The sequence below is a fragment of the Rhinoraja longicauda genome, chromosome 1 (genome assembly GCF_053455715.1).
Source record: "Rhinoraja longicauda isolate Sanriku21f chromosome 1, sRhiLon1.1, whole genome shotgun sequence".
Taxonomy (NCBI): domain Eukaryota; kingdom Metazoa; phylum Chordata; class Chondrichthyes; order Rajiformes; family Arhynchobatidae; genus Rhinoraja; species Rhinoraja longicauda.
The window spans coordinates 65,614,882-65,639,419 of NC_135953.1; the positions used below are offsets into that span (position 1 = coordinate 65,614,882).

The window sequence follows — 24,538 nt, forward strand, 5'->3', positions numbered from 1 at the left end:
TATAAAATAACACTAGAGTCATCCAAAACCTCCCGAATCCAAAGATGGGCGCATTGTGTCAAGTGTCTATTGATTTTAATGGGGCAGGTGCTCTCTGCAATTTTAGATTGGAGTTTTTCAGGTGATTAATTTTAACATTCGGTACAATGAAGTTTCCTCCGAAAGCAGGCAATATTTGTCATATTTTGGCATTCATAAACGTTTTTAAATTTCGGGAAGGACCATCCATTAATCACGAATGAATGCAAAAGGTAATTCATTACTCACACGGCTGCTATTAGACTATGGAAATCATTCACTTGTATTAGAACAGTATTAGCTGATATTACGTATTAATGACATTTTATTTGAATTGTTAAAAGTGTCAACAAAAGCATTTACTAAAGGATCTAGCTGCTTTGAATCTAATATGCTCACATATCATTGCTGTTCTAAATACTGTAATAGTAAAACACACTGAACACAACAGTGCAGCACAGGAACAGGTCCTTCAGCCTTCAATGTATTTGCTAACCATGATGCTAATTTAAACAGCTCATATACCTTCATTTCCTGACTTTTCATGTCTGTCCATCATTTCCAGATTTTAAAAAGTTTAAAATCTTGCTTTGTAAATCTATGAATTTTGTTCATCACACCTTAATGCAATGTCCTCTCGTATTTTTACCTTCCACTCTGGGAAGAAAAAAACCCATTAACCGTATCTATGCCTCTCATAAATCTATAAACTTCTATGAGGTCACTGGTCAGCCTCAAATGCTCCAAAGAAAACTATCCAAATTTGTCCAACCTCTGATAAAAACCTCTAATCCAGGCAACATCCTGGAAACCTCTTCTGCACCCTCTCCAAAGCCCCCACATACTTCCTGTAATGCCACAATCAGCCTTATTGTAATCTGAATTTACTGCAGCAATTTAAATGTTTAAAAAATATCCACGATTAATTTCAAAATCCACTTAAGTTTAATGTTTGTGAAATAACATTTTCATACTTCATAGTTTTGTTCATTAGTTCCACAATTTTTTTAGGTTCTCACCTACCTGCACAAAAACATTTCTTCAAAATTCACATCTAGAAGTGTGTTTGGGGAGTGTCCAGATATTGTCATAGTTTAAGTTACTTTATTGTCACATGTACCATGATATTGTGAAATTGTTTTGCATACAATCCGGTAAAATTATACTATGTATAAGCACAATCATGCATATATAAAAGAGCAAAGAATGTAATATGAAAAAATGGTAAACATCTATTTTAGGGAGGAAATCTTTCAAATCTCAGCAACAAAAAAAATCATAACCATACATTTCAGTGATTTCCAGCCACTTAAATATTCCTGGATCAGTCACACCTAAAATTGATGAAAATTCAATTTGCATTGTAAATCTCAAACAGTTGTGATAATGGTCAGAGCAGTGTAAAATTATATTTTAGTCACATAAATGAGACCATGTTTTAAATGAGACCCAGAAATACTACCAGAAATCATTGTTTCTGATCCCAAATGTACCCCTCACTCAACTTTAAAGATCTAATCCTCATCTCATTGCTCTTTGACTTTTACTACATCACCACAGAGATGGCAATTTAGAAGAACTTTATATTCCAGCCGTGTACAGGGTGATTTGAGGTTATGAAAGGTACAATTACCCTACATCCTTGTTTTTCAATCTATCAATCTTGGACCCCCCCCCCCCCCCCCCCTTCCCTCCAACCTCCCTTCAAATTATTGAGGCCATCGTTTGTGCAAAGGAGCAATTTACTTTTCATAGACCAGACATTATCAAACTGAATCATGTTGAAGTCACTGTAGCTAACAATTTCTGTTGTTACACCCCATTTGTTCTATTTTATTCCCCAGAACCAGGCCCATTACAACATTACAAATCTATTATGGCTATACATCATGGTCAGACAGTCCAGTTGAGCATGAATTATTTAGTGTTAGGAAGTATCAAAATCTGTCAACGGTCAGAAGGATATTTTTTCCAGGCAGTATGCAATAAAAGAGCCAGGCAAATGAAACAGTAACAGCCATAAACCTCTGAATATAATAAATAGGTTAACAGGATACCAAGAAATACGATCAATCACTTAATTAGCTGTACCTTTGGACAGGGCAGGGTGGTAGACATTGTCTATATCACCTTCAGCAAGGCCTTTGACAAGATAGGCCCCATCAGAACATTAGATCGCATGGTATGCAGGGTGAGCTCACCAATTGGATACAGAATTGGCTTGGTAGGAGTCAGAGGGCTGTACAACAAAGATCTACGAGTACAGGTACCTAGTTCCCTAAATGTGCTGACACAGGTACACAGCGAAGACAACATTAGGCACACTTTCCTTCATTAATCAGGGTATTTAAGAAGGGTCTCGACCCGAAACGTCACCTATCACTTTTCTCCAGAGATGCTGTCAGACCTGCTGAGTTACTCCAACTTCATGTTTTAGAATATCTAGCACTTCAACTGTAATGCAGACTGTCTTCAAGACATGCCATTCACTTTCCCAAGTGTTCATCTCTCTCAAGAATTGAAATTTGTACAATAACAATACAAATGTTATTAAAAAGCCTTTATTGAGATTATACATAAATCAGTTCAGGTAATTTAGATTAAGGCATAAAGATAAGTTGCTGCATATGAATGCACAAGTTCGTCATCCAGGAACGGTGCTAATACAAAAAGTTTAACATTCAGATCCACTATAACATGAAGCAGTATTTAATGCAGCAAACATCTGTATTCAGTACAATTTATGCATCTTTAGGAAATCAAGCATCTATCAAATTCAATTTAATGCTCAAGTGTGCGAAAATATCTTAAATTAGGTTTTCTGAAATGATCCATACCTGCTAACATAATACCTTAGCTGGTAAACATTTAATCTAGTAATACTTCTGATGCCATTTCCTTGCAAAGCATTGCCATTTTCTGAAATGTTTCCAGTCGATAGAAATAGACTCATTTATGATTTTTCTTCCACTAATTGCCATGATTAAAATAACATAAGATGGTCTCATTAATTGCACTAGTACTACAAATATAAAGTAAAGCAAACAATTGGTCATTACAATGTCAAGGCAAATGGAGCAGTGAAATAATAAAGCATTAAAAGTGCAACAGAAATCAAATCTATAACAGAAATTAACCGTTATACGGTTTCCATTTGGCTTGTAAAATTTAAAAAAAGTGCTGGAGAAACTCAAGGGGTCAGGCTGCATCACTGGAGAACATGGAAAGATGATGTTTCAGGTTGGGACCCTTCTTCAAACCGACCCAAAACATCACATATCCATGTTCTCCAGAGCTGTTGCCTGACCCGATGATTTACTTCTGCACGGTCTTTTTTTGTAATCCAGCATCTGCAGTTTGAAGTTTCTACATCTGGCTTGTAAAATAGATGTTGAGTCACTTAGCTAAATCTTAAATTTGTAACTTTGTATGTCATTACTAATTTCAATGTACTCCAACAATAGCACAATGTGCCACATTGTAATAGGTGAAGGAGGCAGTAACAAAAAACAAACTGCGTTTGTTCCTTGGGTTGTTTAGATTGTGAAACAAAACAATTGGTGCGCATTATAAATTTGATTATATCACTTTTAAAGTTCATGTAGTAGATGCAAGTAACTGAATATTTCTAAAGATGCCAAGGAACTTGCAATAAACAAAACCTTCAGTAAATATTTCAGCAAATTGGTCTTTCAATGTGTATGTGCCCCAAGTTACTGAATGTGAGAAAACAAACTGAGGATCACCACCAATTTGGAATGTTTATTTAAATTATGTTTTGGAATGGACATTATCTTTGCAAGTACAAGGGTTGCCTGGGTTACCTGACTTACAGAAATCTGACTTTCATGGAAATTTTCCCCAAAATTAAAAAAATCAAGATAGGAAAGTTGTAGAAATGCAAACTAGTGCAGGCAGATGAATATTGCAATTGGAAGCACGTGCTAGGAAGCAACATTTACCATATATACTCTAGGTTATTGGCAGATACACCAACTCACGTTTAGTATAATCACCCTCAAAAACATTGCAAAAGGATTGGAAAGCAAGCGATAGCAAGAGTGCTGGATCTCCTCTTACGGGTGAAGTGGTTAAGAGCAAAAGATGAAAATAATTAAGTTTGAAGGGGGGCCAAAGACACACTCTAATCTCATGTCAGCTGTAAATATGAATTTGAAGGACAATGTATAAAGAAACATGTGAAAGGTCCGGTACCATTAAAATCAACTGCAATTACAAAGCAGCAATCAGGTGGCATCTGAGATAGAAAACACCTTGTGGATGGGAAATGAAATACAAAGGATCAGCCCAATGGAGATTCAAGCTAAAGCGAGAAGTCTTTATGAAGGAAAGCACAGATATCCCAATGCCAAATATGTGGCGTGTCACAGATGGTTTAATAGATTTAAGCCTCTTGCTGATTGTTAGTGTGAAAGTGTGTGGTGAAGTTGCCAACTCTCAGCAAATGGAACACGCGGAACCTAGAGACTGCCTGCTGATGTTTCCCATGACCCATTTATTTTTCCCCTTGTACATTCTTTGTAAGATCTTTGTTATAAATAACTAAATATTCATGGTTAATGATCAGAGTACAAAAAATAGGTCAGGAAAGAAGAATACTGAATATGCAAAAGGAATTTCAAAGTTACTTCAGCACAATCATTTTGCTTAATTTACATGAGTTTGTCAATAAAAAAAGTTGCACAGTACTCAATTTAGCAATGCCCTTTTCACATTCTGGTCAGCTGAGCATGATGGGAAGTTTTCCCATTTTAGTTTCTTCAGTTGTTGTAACTTTTCATACTATGCAATGGTTCCACAAGTTTATTGTGCACATGCATTAAACCTAAGAAATAAATGTTTCATTAGTTGGCAGGACTCCAAAAAGACACTAGGATACATTAAATGCATTATCCTCTATTGAAGCACAAGTCACCTTATCAAAATAACCAGCATCACAAAGTACTACCATTCACAGGAAAAACGGCAAATCAAAATGATTTGCATGGCACAGCACCAAATAAACCTTTTAAATAAGTGAAAGCATTTTACAATCATATTGCGGAAGAATCATTCCAATAATGGAGTAGATTATGACAGCTGTTTTGATCAATATTTACACGATTCAACAAAATCATGCAAACAATATGCAAAACAATTCCATGTTGAGGCTTGGTTTATATTAGAACAGAAATTTTTTTTTTTTAATTAAATGGCCATTTTAAACTTGTGATACATTTAAATTTGTATAGGAACAGCACAATTAATTCCCTGTTCAAAAAAATGGTCACATGAATAGGTTCAACATATTTCTATATTTGAAAGAAATTAAAGTGGTGCTTATATCAAGTTTCATAAAGAATAATTGTGTTTACCTGGAATAATCATTGCACTGAATAAGTTGAGCAGAGTGAATGCTTATGTTTTATCACCAGCTACCCTGAGAGTTCACGCGCTGCTTCGGCACACACCCACAAGACACTAATAACTAAAACTCAATACCAAAAATGCCCAAAACAAAATGCAACCCTGGCCCCACTTCCCCCATGCTCAGCCTCAATCACAACCAGCTGTTATCTTTATCCCAAATTCAATTGAGCATTTTTACCTACCTTGGAAATATTTCACAGTTTTAACTTTAAGCTCCAAAGTAGCATCCTCATCACAAACAAAGGTTGTACGTGGATGTTGCTGGAATGCAGAAACTGTCCACATATGATTGACTCCCTCTTCTATTGCCTTGTACAATGCAAATGCTTTGTGCGCTCCTGTGATGAGAATCATTACCTATAAAAACAAGTTTCAAACCGAAGTTAGTTTAATCTTACACATCTTGATCAAGAAACTGGTATTAAACTGGTCTCCTTTTTCTGTTCGTTTACTTATTTATCTATTTATTTTCTTCTCTATGTTCTAATAATCCCTGTAAAGCGTCTTTGAGTGTTTGAAAAGCGCTATATAAATGTAATGCATTATTATTATTATTAACAGCAAAATATAGCATTTGAGCAATAAACGTGGACTGAGTTTTTCCAACTTAATTCAAATTAGTTTCTACTTTTCAAATAAATATCTGAATATGCATATCTTAAACCACATTGCTAATTCATACCATTGAACCAATTGAAGTGTGGCTTATGGAGAACTTTTAATTACCATAAAATACAGGATACAAATCACATCTGTCCATACATTACTGCCCTCCCCAATCCATTGAACCTATATTGGACTGCCCCAAAATATGAGCATAGCCATGTAGAAGCTTGTATTCATATAATTAATGCATGATATTCTTTCACCAAATCGAGCACAAACTACAAGCAGATCCCCAAAACATTAAAAACCTTGGTTTATAAAGTATACAGTATCCTATTCTGGGAACTCCCCATCTAAACTGCTCAAAGATGTTTTTGAATCAGACATTGATGTATTGCTGGTGCACAGTAAATTCCAAACACATTATGTATCACAGACACAAACTGCTATTTGTATACAATGGGTATGCAAGCAAAGAATCTCACTGTGTCTTGTCACATGTGACAATAAAGTATTCCATTCCAAACTGCCTTTAGGGAAAAGGACAGGAAGGAACAGAATGAACCTCTCCGGTTGAGTGTAAACTTTGCAGTACCTCAGAGACTTACCTGACCATGCATTTTCTTGACTTTGCATACAAAATAGTCTGGTAGTTCAGAGTAACAAACTTCAAAAATATATATATTTTTAATACAGTATTTCATGTTCTAGCCTTTTGTCTATCACGTATTATTCCTTGGAATATGGCAAACGACTATATATCTATATCTATCTTCTATATCTATATAATACTAAAACTCTGCGTTCGTATGTAGGGATGTATGTGTGTATGTACGGAAGTTAACTTACAAACCCTACTCCTCCAAGACGGTACACCAAAGCGCTACGATTTTTGTACCGCCGTATTCACCATTAACCTGGGCAACTATTGTAAGTACTTTCGTTCAAATTGAAGCTACCTTTTTAAAGCTAGAGAGATATTAAAGTTTAAATTTTCATTTCTAACCCTTTTCTTCAAGGGGCTACATTTGTTTCCAAAAGTTTCCAGAAAATCATTTAGTTTTCAGCAAGGATTTAGTTTTCAGCTTGTGACGGCTACATTGTTTCGAAAAGCTTCCAAGAAGTCTTTTTTGTTATTGCAAGTCAAGTCAAGTCAAGTCAAGTCAATTTTATTTGTATAGCACATTTAAAAACAACCCACGTTGACCAAAGTACTGCACATCTGATTAGGAAAAAAAACAAAAACATCTGATTAGGAAAAAAAAAAAAACGGGCACACTTGGAGAGTAAGAGTGGGGCTGGGGAAGGAGAGAATGGGGGGTGTGGGGACGGGCCCAACGGGCCCTCCCCAACGGGCACACTTGGAGAGTAAGAGTGGGGCTGGGGGAGGAGAGAATGGGGGGTGTGGGGACGGGCCCAACGGGCCCTCTTTTCTAGTCTATATACTAAAACTCTCGTTTGTTATCTTGTTTGTGACTGAACTTCAGCCAAAACGGTACACGATAGCGTGACAATTTTAGGCCCACCTTACTCACCATTGTCACTTTAGTGATAATACAAGTAGTTTTATTGAAATCGATCTTATATTTTTAAAGTTATTCAATAGACAATAGACAATAGGTGCAGGAGTAGGCCATTCAGCCCTTCGAGCCAGCACCGCCATTCAATGCGATCATGGCTGATCACTCTCAATCAGTACCCCGTTCCTGCCTTCTCCCCATACCCCCTCACTCCGCTATCCTTAAGAGCTCTATCCAGCTCTCTCTTGAAAGCATCCAACGAACTGGCCTCCACTGCCTTCTGAGGTAGAGAATTCCACACCTTCACCACTCTCTGACTGAAAAAGTTCTTCCTCATCTCCGTTCTAAATGGCCTACCCCTTATTCACATTTTAAAGTTTAAAAGGAGGGAGGGGGGGAGAAGGGAGGGGGGGTTGAGGAGAGAGGGGAGGGGGAGAGAACAGGGTGCTGCACCAATGCAGGAGAGGTTTGGGCCCAATGGGTCCACTTGGTCTAGTCTCCACTAAAACTAAACAATTAAGTGGTCTATAATGAGTACACCTTAAGAAGCAAATGTCCTGTAATTCCAAATCTGCAATGTTTTCAGATTTCTATATATTACCTCTTTAGCATCCATCACTGTTCCAACACCAACAGTTAATGCCATGCTAGGCACTTTTTTCAGGTCACCATCAAAAAATCGGGCATTCGCAAGAATGGTCTCTTTGGCTAATGTTTTCACCCTTGTTCTTGACACTAGGCTGGATCCAGGTTCATTGAAAGCGATATGTCCATCAGGACCAATGCCTAGAAAGAAAATGTGAACATATTTTACAAACAACAACCTGAATAGCAAAACAACAAAAACATGTATATTAAAATGTTTAGCAAAATTAAAGCTATAAGCCTTCCATGCATTAATAAGATTCTTAATGATTAAACAAAAGGTGGACTTTTAGCTAATTATCATTTAGAACTTTAACATATATAAGGAAATATGCCTTTAAACATTATACCTTACGTAGAGAGGCAATTTAGGTTGATATATTCTGGCACACAAATATTTGGTGAAAGTGTACTGCTTTAGATAACAACATTTCTGCCTGCAAGAGGAAGCCTTAATAATGTTTAAACTGATGCTAAAATTAAAATGGGCATTAATTAATAAATATACAACAAGGAGTGTCCAACTATAAAGTGGAAAACTCTCAAAATGTTCTTCACCATAATTTAATCTGGGCTGACTAATTTTACAAATAAAATACTGAAAATATCAATTCACTATTATATACTTGACCTTACCATGTTCGAATTTGATCATTTGAAACTTAACACCAGTTTTCTCTCTTATATAAATGCTACTGAATGATAATTTGAAAATCATTAGCAAATTTCCATTTAGTAGGCTTACCAATTGAGGCACAAAATAGGTGTTTTGTCACGTGTGGCGGCGCCGTAACGGCTGCGGCTCGCTGGCAGTCTGTTTGTCCTTTTTCCTTTTCGTTTGTGTTGGGGTGGTTTGTTTCTGGCTGTGTATGTGTGGGGGGTGGTGGGGGAAACCTTTCTTTTTTGAGGTCTCTTCCTCGGGACGGGGCTCGGCCGCGGGGCCTTCCATCGCCCGGTACGGATCGGCCGCGGGGCCTTCCATCGCCCGGTCCGGCTCGGCCGCGGGGCCTTCCATCACCCGGTACGGCCGCGGGACTTTCCAGCGCCCGGTCCGGCTCGGCCACGGGGCCTTCCATAGCCCGGTACGGCCGCGGGACTTTCCAGCGCCCGGTACGGCTCGGCCGCGGGACCTTCCATCTCCTTGCGGGGGCTGCGCGGGTCGGTCGCCTCGGTAGGGGTCGAGCTGTCTGTCCGTGGGAGGGGCATGGGGGAAGAGAGAGGACGTTTTTTTGCCTCCATCACAGTGAGGGGGTGTTTGCAGTCACTGTGATGGATGTTTGTGTTGGGGTTGTGTGTCTTGTGTTCTTTTTTTCTTTTGCTCTGTGCTGTTGTGACTGCTGGCAAATGATTTTCGTTCGGTTCGAATGACAATAAAGGTATTCTGTCTGTGTTTTGTATATAATCACTAAAGCCATGGATTCATGGAGCCATTTCCCAAGTAAAGTACATTTAAATTCCTATTCAAGTGTAAAAATAACAAAGAAGGGCCAACTCAGTCAATTGCACATTTCCAGAAATATGGTAAACTTTACATAATGGCATCGGAACAACATTTGAATAATGTTGCAGCACAATGCAATGGACATTGCACTATAGTTTAATTATAGAATAAAACATCAACATTCCTGCGTCCAAAAAAATTGACTGTCTGAGAGTACACTTTAAAAGCATTGGGCACCTTATTTCTCAGTATCAGGCTTTTAGTTCAATTTGTACATTTTGTGGCATACATATAGAATGATTACACTTTAAAAGAACACAAAATGTACCTCCGACAAAGAGCTGAATCCCTCCAGCATCAGCAATCTTCTGTTCAAATAGATCACACTCTGCCTGCAGATCTGGTGCATTACCATCAAGAATATGAGCATTATTTGGATCTATGTCAATTTGTTTAAAAAAGGTATTCCACATATATGAATGGTAACTTTCTGGATGATCTCTTGGAAGTGCTAAACAGCAAAATAAAAAGAGATTTTAAACCTAAAAAGAATCACAATGTTAAATTCCAAATGATTGCAAGCAAACTGTTGTAAATAAATAACAAAGGTACAGCACTAAAGGTTTCAGTCACTAAAGCTTTCTTCAGCACCATTTGTTTGTTACTATACATTAGCCCTGCACTTTAGAATATACTGTACAGAGCTGATGCTAAAATAGACAATATTGGAAAGAATGTTATTTGTTTGAGTGGAATTCATGCTCCAACTACTACTTTGTATGTCATTTTTATAAAATTGAAATTCAAACACAGACGATACCCAAAATAATTTCCCTTTTCCCGCAACTAACAGAACTGATGAAACTGAATTAAAGCTTCAATGTACAGAAGGTATTTATATGCTGGGGCCTTGACCTGCAACTGGCTTTCGGATTTCCTGACTGGCAGAATTGGTCAGAATTAGTTATAAAGCCTCCTCAATGCTAATCCTCAACATTGGTGCTGCTCAGGGTTGTGTGCTCACCCCTATGCTCAACTACATACACCCATGTGCGTGGCCAAGTACTCAATCTTTCAGTTCACCAATAGAAACATAGAAAACAGGTGCAGGAGTAGGCCATTCGGCCCTTCGAGCCTGCACCGCCATTCAATATGATCATGGCTAATCATCCAACTCAGTATCCTGTACCTGCCTTCTCTCCATACCCCCTGACCCCTTTAGCCACAAGGGCCACATCTAACTCCCTCTTAAATATAGCCAATGAACTGGCCTCAACTACCTTCTGTGGCAGAGAATTCCACAAATTCACCACTCTCTGTGTGAAAAAAAACTTTCTCATCTCGGACCTAAAAGACTTCCCCCTTATCCTTAAACTGTGACCCCTTGTTCTGGACTTCCCCAACATCGGGAACAATCTTCCTGCATCTAGCCTGTCCAACCCCTTAAGAATTTTGTAAGTTTCTATAAGATCCCCCCTCAATCTTCTAAATTCCAGCGAGTACAAGCCGAGTCTATCCAGTCTTTCTTCATATGAAAGTCCTGCCATCCCAGGAATCAATCTGGTGAACCTTCTCTGTACTCCCTCTATGGCAAGAATGTCTTTCCTCAGATTAGGAGACCAAACCTGTATGCAATACTCCAGGTGTGGTCTCACCAATGCCCTGTACAACTGCAGCAGAACCTCCCTGCTCCTATACTCAAATCCCCTCGCTATGAATGCCAACATACCATTCGCTTTCTTCACTGCCTGCTGCACCTGCATGCCTACTTTTCAATGACTGGTGTACCACGACACCCAGGTCTCGTTGCATCTCCCCTTTTCCTAATCGGCCACCATTCAGATAATAGTCTGCTTTCCTGTTCTTGCCACCAAAGTGGATAACCTCACATTTATCCACATTATACTGAATCTGCCATGCATTTGCCCACTCACCTAACCTATCCAAGTCACCTTGCAGCCTCCTAGCATCCTCCCCACAGCTAGCACTGCCCCCCAGCTTCGTGTCATCCGCAAACTTGGAGATGTTGCATTCAATATATATTGTAAATAGCTGGGGTCCTAGCACTGAGCCTTGCGGTACCCCACTAGTCACTGCCTGCCATTCTGAAAAGGACCCGTTTATTCCTACTCTTTGTTTCCTGTCTGCCAGCCAGTTCTCTATCCACATCAATACTGAACCCACAATACCGTGTGCTTTAAGTTTGCATACTAATCTCTTATGTGGGACCTTGTCGAAAGCCTTCTGGAAGTCCAGATATAACACATCCACTGGTTCTCCCTTATCCACTCTACTAGTTACATCCTCGAAAAATTCTATAAGATTCGTCAGACATGATTTACCTTTCATAAATCCATGCTGACTTTGTCCAATGATTTCACCACTTTCCAAATGTGCTGCTATCCCATCTTTAATAACTGACTCTAGCATTTTCCCCCACTACCGATGTTAGACTAACTGGTCTGTAATTCCCCGTTTTCTCTCCCCCTCCCTTTTTGAAAAGTGGGGTTACATTAGCTACCCTCCAATCCTCAGGCACTACTCCAGAATCTAAAGAGTTTGGAAAAATTATCACTAATGCATCCACTATTTCTGGGGCTACCTCCTTAAGCACTCTGGGATGCAGCCTATCTGGCCCTGGAGATTTATCGGCCTTTAATCCATTCAATTTACCTAACACCACTTCCCGACTAACCTGGATTTCACTCAGTTCCTCCATCTCATTTGACTCCCGGTCCCCTGCTATTTCCGGCAGATTATTTATGTCTTCCCTAGTGAAGACAGAACCAAAGTAGTTATTCAATTGGTCTGCCATGTCCTTGTTCCCCATGATCAATTCACCTGTTTCTGACTGCAAGGGACCTACCTACATTTGTTTTAACTAATCTTTTTCTCTTCACATATCTATAAAAGCTTTTGCAGTCAGTTTTTATGTTCCCCGACAGTTTTCTTTCATAATCTATTTTCCCTTTCCTAATTAAGCCCTTTGTCCTCCTCTGCTGGACTCTGAATTTCTCCCAGTCCTCTGGTAGGCTGCTTTTTCTTGCTAATTTGTATGCTTCATCTTTTGTTTTGATACTATCCATAATTTCCCTTGTTAGCCACGGATGCACTACCTTCCCTGATTTATTCTTTTGCCAAACTGGGATGAACAATTGTTGTAGTTCATCCATGCGGTCTTTAAATGCCTTCCATTGCATATCCACCGTCAACCCTTTAAGAATCAATTGCCAGTCTATCTTGGCCAATTCACGTCTCATACCCTCAAAGTTACCTTTCTTTAAGTGACACTACTTATAAACTGGATCAACAACGAGAGTACAGGAAAGAGATTGAGAACCTTGTGCCATGGTATCAAAACAACCTAGCCCTGAACAACAGCAAGCCAAAAGAGTTAGCTGTTGACCTAAGGAAGTTTAGGAGTAAACACAGCCCTGTACTCATCAATGGAGTTGTGATGAGGATTGTGTCTGCTGGAAAGATGCGTTGCTTGGCATCCATATTAACAGTAATCAATTCTGGTCTTTCACATTGAGGCAGTGATCGAGAAAGCACATTTCAGGCTTTTGAGAAGATTTAGCACGTGCACAAGAATTTTGTCAAACTACTACAGATACACTATAGAAAGTATTCTGATAGGATACACCCGAGCCAGGGATGGAAACTGCGCTGCCTGACTGCCTAAGCCTGCAGAGTGGTGAACACACCTGTCCATTATCAATTCCTTGCATCTAGTCCATCTTCATGGTGGGTTATATCATCAAGGATGTCTGCCATAGAGTGATACCGTGTGGAAACAGGCACTTTAGCCCAACTTGCCCAAACTGGCCAACATGTCCCTCCTGCCTGCATTTGGTCCATATCCCTCCAAACCTGTCCTATCCATGTACCTGTCTTAACTGTTTCTTAAATGTTGGAATAGTCCTGCCTCAACTACCTCCTCTGGCGGCTTGTCCCATACACCCACCATCCTTTGTGTGAAAAAGTTACCCCTCAGATTCCTAATAAATCTTTTCCCCTTCACCTTAAACCTATGCCCTCGGTTCACCAACTCTGGGCAAGAGACTCTGTGCATCTACCCAACCTATTCCTCTCATGATTTTAATACAGGACCTTGTCGAATGCTTGCTGCCAGCCAAGCCATTCCTTTTCTTTTACCTTCTGAGAAACCCCAGATGTCAGACTAAATAGCTTCTTTCCCACTGCTATCAGACTCCTGAATCAACCACCTCATCCATACCCCTATTATTCCTATATTGTACTTTTTTTATTCACTTGCACTACTTTAGATTACACTACAATCTTGCATCATTATGCTACTTTGCACTCTTTGTATTTGTTACTGTTCATCATTGTTGTATGTATCCTGTTTAATTGGAGCTTCATTGCACACTGCATATACCTATCAGCCAAAACATTATGACCTGATGAGCTAACACATTATGACCACCTGCCTAATATCCTGTTAGCCCTCCGTGTGCAGCCCCATATGCAGCAGGGTGCGATGCACTGTGTATTGTGACACATTCCTCCCGTGACCACCATTAAAATTCTCTGTGACTTGTGCCACAGTAGACCTTCTGTCGGTTCAGATCAGACGGAGTAGCCTTCGTTGCCCTCACGCATCGATGAACCTTGGGCGCCCAACACCCTGTCGCTGGTTTGTGGTTTGTCCCTCCTCGGTCAACTGTCGGTAGGTACTCCCCACTGCTGACCAGGAGCACCCCACAAGCCTTCCGTTTCAGAGATGCTCTGAGTCAGTCGTCTGGCCATAACAATTTGACCCTTGTCAAAGTCGCTCAGGTCTTTACTCCTGCCCATTTCTCCTGCATCCAACACATCAACTTCAAGAACTGACTGTTAACTTGCTAACTAATATATCCCACCCCTTGACAGGTGCCATTGTAACAAGATAATCAATGTTATTCACTTCGCCTGTCAGTGGTCATGATGTTTTGGCTGATCGATGTATGAACATAAACTAATCTGATCCTTATTTTAATCTCATACTGGCCCCATTCAGTTGAAAAGTCCAAAAACATTAACCAGAATTTTTTCAATCCAAAACCATTGTGCAACAATAAACATTGCTAGGAGAGAGATTACAAACACTAGAAGAGATGAGGCAAAGATTAATTATAGACAATTTCAGTCAAAAGTCAAATTTCAGTCAAATTTTAAATGGAGGAAAAGGTAGCTATTTTACATTCATGTCCAGTTCCACTCCCTCCCCCCAACCTCCAGAACCATCCTCACTTTATTCCAGGCCAGCTACAATATTCAAGCCTTTCATGATCTATTAAATATTACTTTTATCCATTCAAGGGGTTCAGCCACTAACCCAAAAATCCCAGGATTGAAAATTTATGCTGAAGTAAAAAGTGTCACTCTATAAATAGTATTTCCAAATACAGGAAATTTGAAATACAGAACATGAAGTTATTTTTCTATCAATCTGTGTAATGATCCTGATCTGATAAGGGGACTAGAGGTAAAAGAGCCATTAGGAGGCAGTGATCACAACATGATAAGTTTTACTCTGCAAATGGAAAGGCAGAAGGGAAAATCGGAAGTGTCAGTATTACAGTATAGCAAAGGGGATTACAGAGGCATGAGCTGGCCAAAATTGACTGGAAAGAGGCCCTAGCAGGGAAGACAGTAGAACAGCAATGGCAGGTATTCCTGGGAATAATGCAGAGGTTGCAGGATCAATTTATCCCAAAGAGGCGGAAAGACTCTAAGGGGAGTAAGAGACACCTGTGGCTGACAAGGGAAGTCAAGGACAGCATAAAAATTAAGGAGAGGAAGTATAACATAGCAAAGAAGAGTGGGAAGACAGAGGATTGGGACTCTTTTAAAGAGCAACAAAAGTTAACTAAAAAGGCAATACGGGGAGAAAAGATGAGGTACGAGGGTAAACTAGCCAATAATATAAAGGGGGATAGCAAAAGTTTTTTTAGGTACGTGAAGAGGAAAAAAATAGTCAAGGCAAATGTGGGTCCCTTGAAGACAGAAGCAGGGGAATTTATTATGGGGAACAAAGAAATGGCAGGCGAGTTAAACCGTTACTTTGGATCTGTCTTCACTGAGGAAGATACACACAATCTCCCAAATGTTCTAGGGTGATGGAGGAACTGAAGGAAATCCACATTAGGCAGGAAATGGTTTTGGGTAGACTGATGGGACTGAAGGCTGATAAATCCCCAGGGCCTGATGGTCTGCATCCCAGGGTACTTAAGGAGGCGGCTCTAGAAATAGTGGAAGCATTGGAGATCATTTTTCAATGTTCTATAGATTCAGGATCAGTTCCTGTGGATTGGAGGATAGCAAATGTTATCCCACTTTTTAAGAAAGGAGGGAGAGAGAAAACGGGTAATTATAGAACAGTTAGTCTGACATCAGTGGTGGGGAAGATGCTGGAGTCAATTATAAAAGACGAAATTGCTGAGCATTTGGATAGCAGTAACAGGATCGTTCCGAGTCAGCATGGATTTACGAAGGGGAAATCATGCTCGACAAATCTACTGGAATTTTTTGTGGATGTAACTAGGAAAATTGACAGGGGAGAGTCGGTGGATGTGGTGTACCTCGACTTTCAGAAAGCCTTCGACAAGGTCCCACATAGGAGATTAGTGGGCAAAATTAGAGCACATGGTATTGGGGGTAGGGTAATGACATGGATAGAAAATTGGTTGACAGACAGAAAGCAACAGACAGACAGGGCGGCACGGTAGCGCAGCGGTAGAGTTGCTGCTTTACAGCGAATGCAGCGCCGGAGACTCAGGTTCGATCCTGACTACGGGTGCTGTGCTGTAAGGAGTTTGTACGTTCTCCCCGTGACCTGCGTGGGTTTTCTCCGAGATCTTCGGTTTCCTCCCACACTCCAAAGACGTACAGGTATGTAGGTTAATTGGCTGGGTAAATGTTAAAAAAAATTGTCCCTAGTGGGTGTAGGATAGTGTTAATGTACGGGGATCACTGGGCGGCACGGACTTGGAGGGCCGAAAAGGCCTGTTTCCGGCTGTATATATATGATATGATATGATAAAGAGTGGGGATAAATGGGACCCTTTCGGAATGGCAGGCAGTGACCAGTGGGGTACCACAAGGTTCGGTGCTGGGACCCCAGCTATTTACGATATACATTAATGACTTAGATGAAGGGATTAAAAGTACCATTAGCAAATTTGCAGATGATACTAAGCTGGGGGGTAGTGTGAATTGTGAGGAAGATGCAATAAGGCTGCAGGGTGACTTGGACAGGTTGTGTGAGTGGGCGGATACATGGCAGATGCAGTTTAATGTAGATAAGTGTGAGGTTATTCACTTTGGAAGTAAGAATAGAAAGGCAGATTATTATCTGAATGGTGTCAAGTTAGGAAGAGGGGATGTTCAACGAGATCTGGGTGTCCTAGTGCATCAGTCACTGAAAAGGAAGCATGCAGGTACAGCAGGCAGTGAAGAAAGCCAATGGAATGTTGGCCTTCGTAACAAGAGGAGTTGAGTACAGGAGCAAAGAGGTCCTTCTACAGTTGTACCGGGCCCTGGTGAGACCGCACCTGGAGTACTGTGTGCAGTTTTGGTCTCCAAATTTGAGGAAGGATATTCTTGCTATTGAGGGCGTGCAGCGTAGGTTCACTAGGTTAATTCCCGGAATGGCGGGACTGTCGTATGTTGAAAGGCTGGAGCAATTAGGCTTGTATACACTGGAATTTAGAAGGATGAGGGGGGATCTTATTGAAACATATAAGATAATTAGGGGATTGGACACATTAGAGGCAGGAAACATGTTCCCAATGTTGGGGGAGTCCAGAACAAGGGGCCACAGTTTAAGAATAAGGGGTAGGCCATTTAGAACGGAGATGAGGAAGAACTTTTTCAGTCAGAGAGTGATGAAGGTGTGGAATTCTCTGCCTCAGAAGGCAGTGGAGGAGGCCAGTTCGTTGGATACTTTCAAGAGAGAGCTGGATAGAGCTCTTAAGGATAGCAGAGTGAGGGGGTATGGGGAGAAGGCAGGAACGGGGTACTGATTGAGAGTGATCAGCCATGATCGCATTGAATGGCGGTGCTGGCTCGAAGGGCTGAATGGCCTACTCCTGCACCTATTGTCTATTGTCTATAATATTATGTGAATAAGCACATACAATGAAATTCTTGACTTATAATTATCTTCTCTAGTTGGCAAGCATGTTAATATTACAACAGTGCGTAACAAGACTTTGGATGGTACCCCTTAATTCATTACAGGGTCACTTGATTCATCTGCATTCATTCAAGGTCAGTAAAGTAGTATGAAATTTGGAACAATTGCTGAATACTGAATTTCAGACTAATGTTTTCCTGTACAATCTTTCAATTGTAAACAAATTTTACTGAGATCAGTTTCAAATTCAATATTTGATTCTGCTGAAATACTGACAAACTCATTTCACATTGTTGAATTTAAATCTAAGCAACTCACCAACATATTCATCCATGTTAAATGTCTTCACATATTTAAACGAGAGATGGCCTTTTTTATAATATTCAATCAGCTTTCTATAACATCCAGAAGGTGTGCTCCCTGGAAGTATAATTAAACACCTAATTTATATTTAAACTTTATGTTAGCATTTGTTATGCATTACTAATAGCCACAAGGTTTATTATAGCAACTTTACAAATAACTAGAGAATATAGGGAATATAAACATCGGGCGGCACGTGACCAACGGGCAGCACAACGGTAAAGTTGCAACAGTTTACAGTGCTTGCAACACTAGAGATCCAGGTTCAATCCTGACTACGGGTGCTGTCTGCACGTTCTCCTAGTGACTGCATGAGTTTTCTCTGAGATCTTCGGTTTCCTCTCATATTCCAACGACATCCAAGTTTGTAGGTTAATTGGCTTGGTATAAGTGGAAATTGTCCCTAGTGTGTGTAGGATAGTGTTAATGTGCGGGGATTGCTGGTCGGTGCAGACTCGGTGCACCGAAGGGTCTGTTTCCGCACTGTATCTCCAAACAAACATAAACTGCAAGTGCATTCAATTCTGAGTGCAACTTAGGAGAGAAAGAACTATTCTATTTAATTCACATAATTCAAGTGAAAACTAGGCAAACACGCACAGCTGGCTTTTATCTCTATCTTGAGGGTGCAGGAATAATCAAAACCTGAATTCCTATGAACATTGTTGCCCTCTTAAATGGCAAACACAGGTTCTATACCGGACACTTGGTTCATGTTGTCTATTTGTGTGACTGCCAACTAATTACCATTTGCATTTATAAATGTAGATAGTAGCTTAGAAACAAAGTGCAATATCAAAATGAAGGTAAACAACGTTCAAACATGTTTTGGAATTCAAATAGCATTGTCCACTGCTAGATTTCATGATTAATTTCTGTACTATTAGCTAATTATAGAATTCTACTTCAGAAATTTATGACACTGGGGTTAGTCATTTCGCTCAATGCATCGATGCTTGTCAAAAAGAATGATCAAGAGAAAAACACTTTTTTATAGACTGTAATACTTCAAGTACCTTGAACCCAATTAAGATTTGTGGCGCTACCAGTTTTACAAGTTCCATGCTCTTACAACCTGAGTAACGATTTTGCCAATCCACTATACTTCCTCTGCAAAATAGCTCAAATTTGTGCTCCTTGGTTTTTCATTTCATTAAGCCAGAGAGGTCTTTCATATTCATCAACTCAACTTTGTGCACCTAAAGTAAATCACCATTCAATCATCCCTTTTCCAAGAAAATCAATATTCCCAACTAAAATTCCCTAGACCTCATAAAATTTTCAATTTCCACACAACTTTTTTTTAGTCCAATCACATCCTTCTAGTTGGTATTTATCCCATTAAATTCCATGTTTGCAGGACTATAACCTCCTCTGCCAATAACTATCCAAAACTGAAACAGACTATTTGTGACCTTGCAGGCAATCTCAAGAGTAGATACATATCACATACCCCCAAGGGTTAATCAACAACCTAAATGAGAAACAGAGTGATTACAAGTTTACACATGCAGATAAATTAAGTCTTGAGTCAGTGGATAAATCTTGAGGCAGCAGGTGAAAGGAGCCAAAATGGTTGAAGAGGAACACAGATAAGATGAATGCAATTATAAAAAAATGCTAGAAGCACTCAGCACATCAGGTAGCATTTGTGGAAAGGGAAACAGATACAACTCGGGTCCTAATACTTCCTCATAAACTATCAGTTAACTATTCCTCTTCTGACTTACTGAGCATTGCAAGCATTCTTGCTTTTATTTCAGATTTCCAGCATTTATGGTTATTTTATTTTTCAGTGACGGTAATTACAAGGCAGTAGGGATAGGAAGGGACAACAAGGGTACAAAGTTGTTTAATATGTTTTTAGCAGGCACCATAAGCCAACCATCCCAGGCCCAAGTTAAAAATAATTGGAAAGAACTGGACACACACGTCTGGATGAGAAGACACACATGACCAATATAGTACCATTTGTCTGTCACTGCATTTGACTGCAATATATTCCCAATAAAGGTACACTTGCATTTACTCACCATAAAATGTCTTCCTTTAAAAGACAATGATATCTAAAAATACAAAACCCAGTAAAATAATCAAGCAGTTGAATAAAACAATTTCAGGCTGTGCAAAAGAAATACATACCTGTGGGCAAACCCAGCGTAAAGTATCGATCTGGGCCTGGCTTGAAGTGAACAATGGAATTGCAGATGTAACTGGCTGCCCATTCACTGGCCTTGTCATAGTTGTCAAGAATAACCAACCGCATTGTAATGAAAAATAAATCTCTGCAGGGAAAGATTGTCAATCTTAGTTCAATCTCAAAACAAATTCAATCTTAGGTCAATATGAAAACTAACCTTTTCAGCAGTTAAGATTGCATTTCAAGTATCAATTTACACATTAATGACCCGAGGTGAAAAAAGTGCATGAGGGGAAAAATTACTTTGGCAATAGAATTTTAAGCGATAGCAAAAAAAATATTTTCTACCTGTGGCTTTCAGGTGCATATCAGGTTCCTGAACAAAATAATCACATTTACATAAAAATACTTAACATTATTAATAATTAACATTCTGGATCTAATTTCCAACTCTTAATTAACCATTCAATGTTGTGTAAATGCAGAAATTTTAGTTAGGAATTACATGATTTTCATCTGGTCAAGCCAAGTGTAAATTTAAGTGTCAAAGTTAAGTAACTTAACATCTAAGACATGATGCCTCTCATTGTCAATAAACACAATCAATCATGAGATGAGTCACATATTCAGTTCCATGCCCAGTCAAGTGGCCTTGAAATCTACCCAAGATAACAACTGGAAGAGCAACAATTCTAACTGTATTGCATTTGACCAGCAGAGTTTTCAAAAGTTAAAGGTATTTCATAACTTTTTTTTTAAATGCCTTGGCAGTTATTGGAATTGTGGTTAAGTCATATAGATTGAACATTCAATCTTAACTTACAAAAGAAAAAGTACAAGCTACGCAAAAGGTCAATTAGCATTTGCGATAAGATAAATTCTCTCCATGGATGCTGCCTGACCTACTGAATGTTTTGAACAAGTTTTCAATTTCTCTAATTTTTCTGCTTTTCTGTTAAAAATCTCTCTGATGTGAAACCCATTCTGATGATCAAAAAATTAGAATAGTTCTGGTTCAGCATTGGTATCCTTCATTTAATGAATGGAAATGGCAAGGTTTTTTTATTCAAAAGCAGGTCAGACTATAACAAAGCTACTATATTAACTAGCCTAGTTTGCAGAAACTGCCCTCCGTTTGATGTCAAGTTGCTTCAGCCACATGGGAGTACAGCACTCGAAAACATCTATTTACAAGGAATGGTACTTTATCAACAGGACAAAGATACTAAGTTCTTAAAATGGAACTTTACTCAAAGTTATGGTGCATCATACAATAGAGCATGTTAACGTCAAAATAATTCAGCCAAATTCTTTTTTCAGTTTAACTATTTAGTACAATATTACATACAAGTGATTAAGGGTGGAAGTTTATTGACGTTTATATATTACATAAGGAACTTGCAGAAATTAGGGCTGATCCCTATTGGTGGCAATAATTATGAAACTGAATTTTAATTACTTGTATATACAAAGCTCTCGAGTATCTTGCACTTCACCTGGGGGTATCTTTTTGACATCCATAACTAATCACTTGAATATTATTTAAAAATGGAGTAAAGCATTTAGGAAGATCAAAATAATTGATTTAGCTATGATGTAGAGGAACTGGGGATAAAATGTTGCCGCGCTCTATTTCTTCCTCTATCCTTCACTATGTAACCACTATAAAATATCAGGCAAGACTCTTTAAATACACATTTCATAGCTCTCCTTTCACATACACAGATACAAATGCAGGAGAAGACGGACAGACTCTTACAAGCTGCAACAGAACTTGGCCTTACACCCAATACAGCAAAGACACAGGTGATGAAGATCCACTCCAAAACCAGCAACCCTATCCTCATGCACAACACTGCCCTGGAGGAGGTAGAAACATTCACATACCTAGGCAGTGTTGTGGACACCACCGGAGGGGCAGATGCAGACATAAAAAACAGAATCAATAAGCCTAGGGTGGTGTTTAACATGCTCAGGAAGATCTGGAGTTCAAAATACATCTCAATCAACACCAAAATACACATCTTCAATTCAAATGTGAAGCAGGTAATGTTGTATGGATCAGAGACATGAAGAACAACAAAACACACAACAAACAGGCTGCAAACATTCATTAACACCTGCCTCAGGAGAATACTAAACATCTGGAGGAGAGACAAAGTAAGCAATGTGGACCTGTGGAAAAGGTCAGGATCCCATTGACTTACAAATTCGAAAGATAAAATGGAGTTGGATTGGACACATCCTCAGAAAACCTGCCACAAGCATCACTCGGCAAGCCCTGAAATGGAACCCCCAAGGAAAAAGGAAAAGCGGTCACTTCAGGAACAGCTGAAGAAGAGGTGTCCAGGCAGAAATGTCTGGGAGTGGGCTCAACTGGGGAGATCTCGAAAGAACTGCCAACAACTGAGTGAGGTGGAGGACATTTGTCAATGGCCTATGCTCCCTAGAGGAGCCAAGGGCTTATGAAGAAAGAAGACATCAAATTCCACCCACATCCCCATGTTATTTTGGGTGAAGTTAACTAAACCACTGAACAGATACATTTCCAAAAAGTGATTGATTGAGCAGTGAACTGTTTTCTGGAAACTAGCCCCAGGGAAAAATGTGCACTTTTCCCAGCATATTTCCCTTGAATATACAAAGGAGGCCTTAGCACATGGGCACTCGATGGTTAGACTTTGTAAAAATTACACCCTTATCCTTGACAGTCACACTGGAACAAGTGCAACAAGGATTTTATGGGCCAAATTTTCAGGTTCCACAGCTTCAGAACACACTCCGAGGGGCCAAATATCAGCTACAACACTTTTGCTCCTCATTAAAATCAGGGTTATTCTTCTATCCCAGCACCAATCTCCTGAATTTTGAACATTTAAATATGGAGGATAGGATGTTTATTTCAATTTCAGTGCCACTTTCTGGTATCAAGCCCATGCCTTGTACTTCATGTGTAATGAGGTGCAATGAAAAGCTTTTTGTTGTGTGCTATCCAGTCAGCAGAAAGACTACACATGATTACAATTGAGCTATACACAGTGTACAGATAGAGGATAAAGTTACATAATAACATATAGTGCAATATAAAGTCCAGTACAATCCGATTAAAGATAGTCCAAGGTTCTCCAATGTGATAGATAATATCCCCCAAAATTTTGGTTAACATGGTCAGTAATCAAGATTCTATATCCATCTTCATTAGTGAATTTTTCAGATTCCCTACCCTCTAGATGAAGAGATTTTTCAGATCTCAGACCTGGATGACTAACTCTTTGTGTTGAGAACAGGGCCCCTGGCTCTAACAACCTAGCCAGGTGTAACCTGTCCATTGTATTCCATCTGCCATGCCCTCACCCCTCTCTACATCTCCCTGAAACTTCTCTGCACCCTGCACACAGCACACTTTACTGGTCTCGGACACATTTTGCAAGTCCACAATTACAGCACACCACAGGAAAAGGCAACTCCAGGTTTTCTCCTTTCTATGGGGTGGGTGCGGGGCATATAAGGGGTCAGGAACACCTCATCACCCCTCAGTACGTCAATTTGTTCCACACAAGGTGACAAATCTGGGTGGAAACAACCCCACAACTCCTTCACCTTGGGCCAGTATAGCAGCCCCCCAGTACAATAGCCCTGAGCCATCATTCCCTCACCCCCTCCCATTCATCCTCCACCCCTGATCAGCTGCTGCAGCCCCTGACTCCAACGTTTACTGCCCGCAGCCCTTCTCCTGACCTCGCAGCCCCTCTCCCCCACCCCTCCCTCCCTCCCTCTCCCCCACCCCTCCCTCCCTCCCTCTCCACCACCCTCCCTCTCTCTCTCTCCCCCCTCACCACACCCTCCCTCTCCCCACCTCCACCTCTCCCTCCCCCCTCCACCTCTCCCTCCCCCCTCCACCTCTCCCTCCACCCCTCACCACACCCTCCCTCTCCCCACCTCCACCACTCTCCCCCAACGTGGTGGTCATCTCTCTCTCTCTTCTCTCTCCCCTCTCCCCTCTCCCCTCTCCCCCTGTCTCACTCTCTCCCATTCCCCCCCTCCTCTCTCTCTCTCTCCCTGTCACCCTCCCCTCTCTCTCCCCCTCCCCTCTCTCTCCTCCTCCCCCCTATCTCTCCCCCTCTCTCCTCCCCTCACTCTCACCCTCCCCCCCACTCACTCACCCACTCTGTGTCTCCGCGCGGCCGCACCTGGATCACGGGACGCCTCGAGTCACGTGACCTCCCGCCGCC

General features: G+C 40.3%; 1 protein-coding gene across 3 annotated transcripts; it reads right to left on the reverse strand.

The window, feature by feature from the left end:
- Window positions 1-2,581: 2,581 nt before the first annotated feature.
- Window positions 2,582-24,538, reverse strand: gnpda2 (glucosamine-6-phosphate deaminase 2). Of its 3 annotated transcripts, none has more exons than XM_078399107.1 (7): window positions 24,470-24,538; window positions 20,309-20,451; window positions 18,122-18,223; window positions 9,989-10,171; window positions 8,176-8,360; window positions 5,631-5,805; window positions 2,582-4,864 (listed from the first exon to the last, which is right to left on the reverse strand). In XM_078399107.1, the coding sequence occupies exons 2-7, from the start codon at window positions 20,430-20,432 to the stop codon at window positions 4,800-4,802; spliced, it is 834 nt and encodes a 277-aa protein (XP_078255233.1). In that variant the 5' UTR covers window positions 20,433-20,451; window positions 24,470-24,538; the 3' UTR covers window positions 2,582-4,799. The 3 variants fall into 3 exon arrangements, with proteins under 3 accessions (XP_078255233.1, XP_078255253.1, XP_078255244.1); XM_078399127.1 differs by having other exon boundaries at window positions 24,474-24,519; XM_078399118.1 differs by lacking the exon at window positions 24,470-24,538 and adding an exon at window positions 23,530-23,961.

Excerpts from the sequence above, each read along its gene's own strand:
- gnpda2 (XM_078399107.1), bottom strand. The coding sequence starts at position 20,432 with ATGCGGTTGGTTATTCTTGACAACTATGACAAGGCCAGTGAATGGGCA. Across the intron at positions 18,224-20,308 it reads TACGCTGGGTTTGCCCACAG|GGAGCACACCTTCTGGATGT; the intron begins GTATGTATTTCT and ends TTATACTTCCAG. Across the intron at positions 8,361-9,988 it reads GATTCAGCTCTTTGTCGGAG|GCATTGGTCCTGATGGACAT; the intron begins GTACATTTTGTG and ends TTTTCTTTCTAG.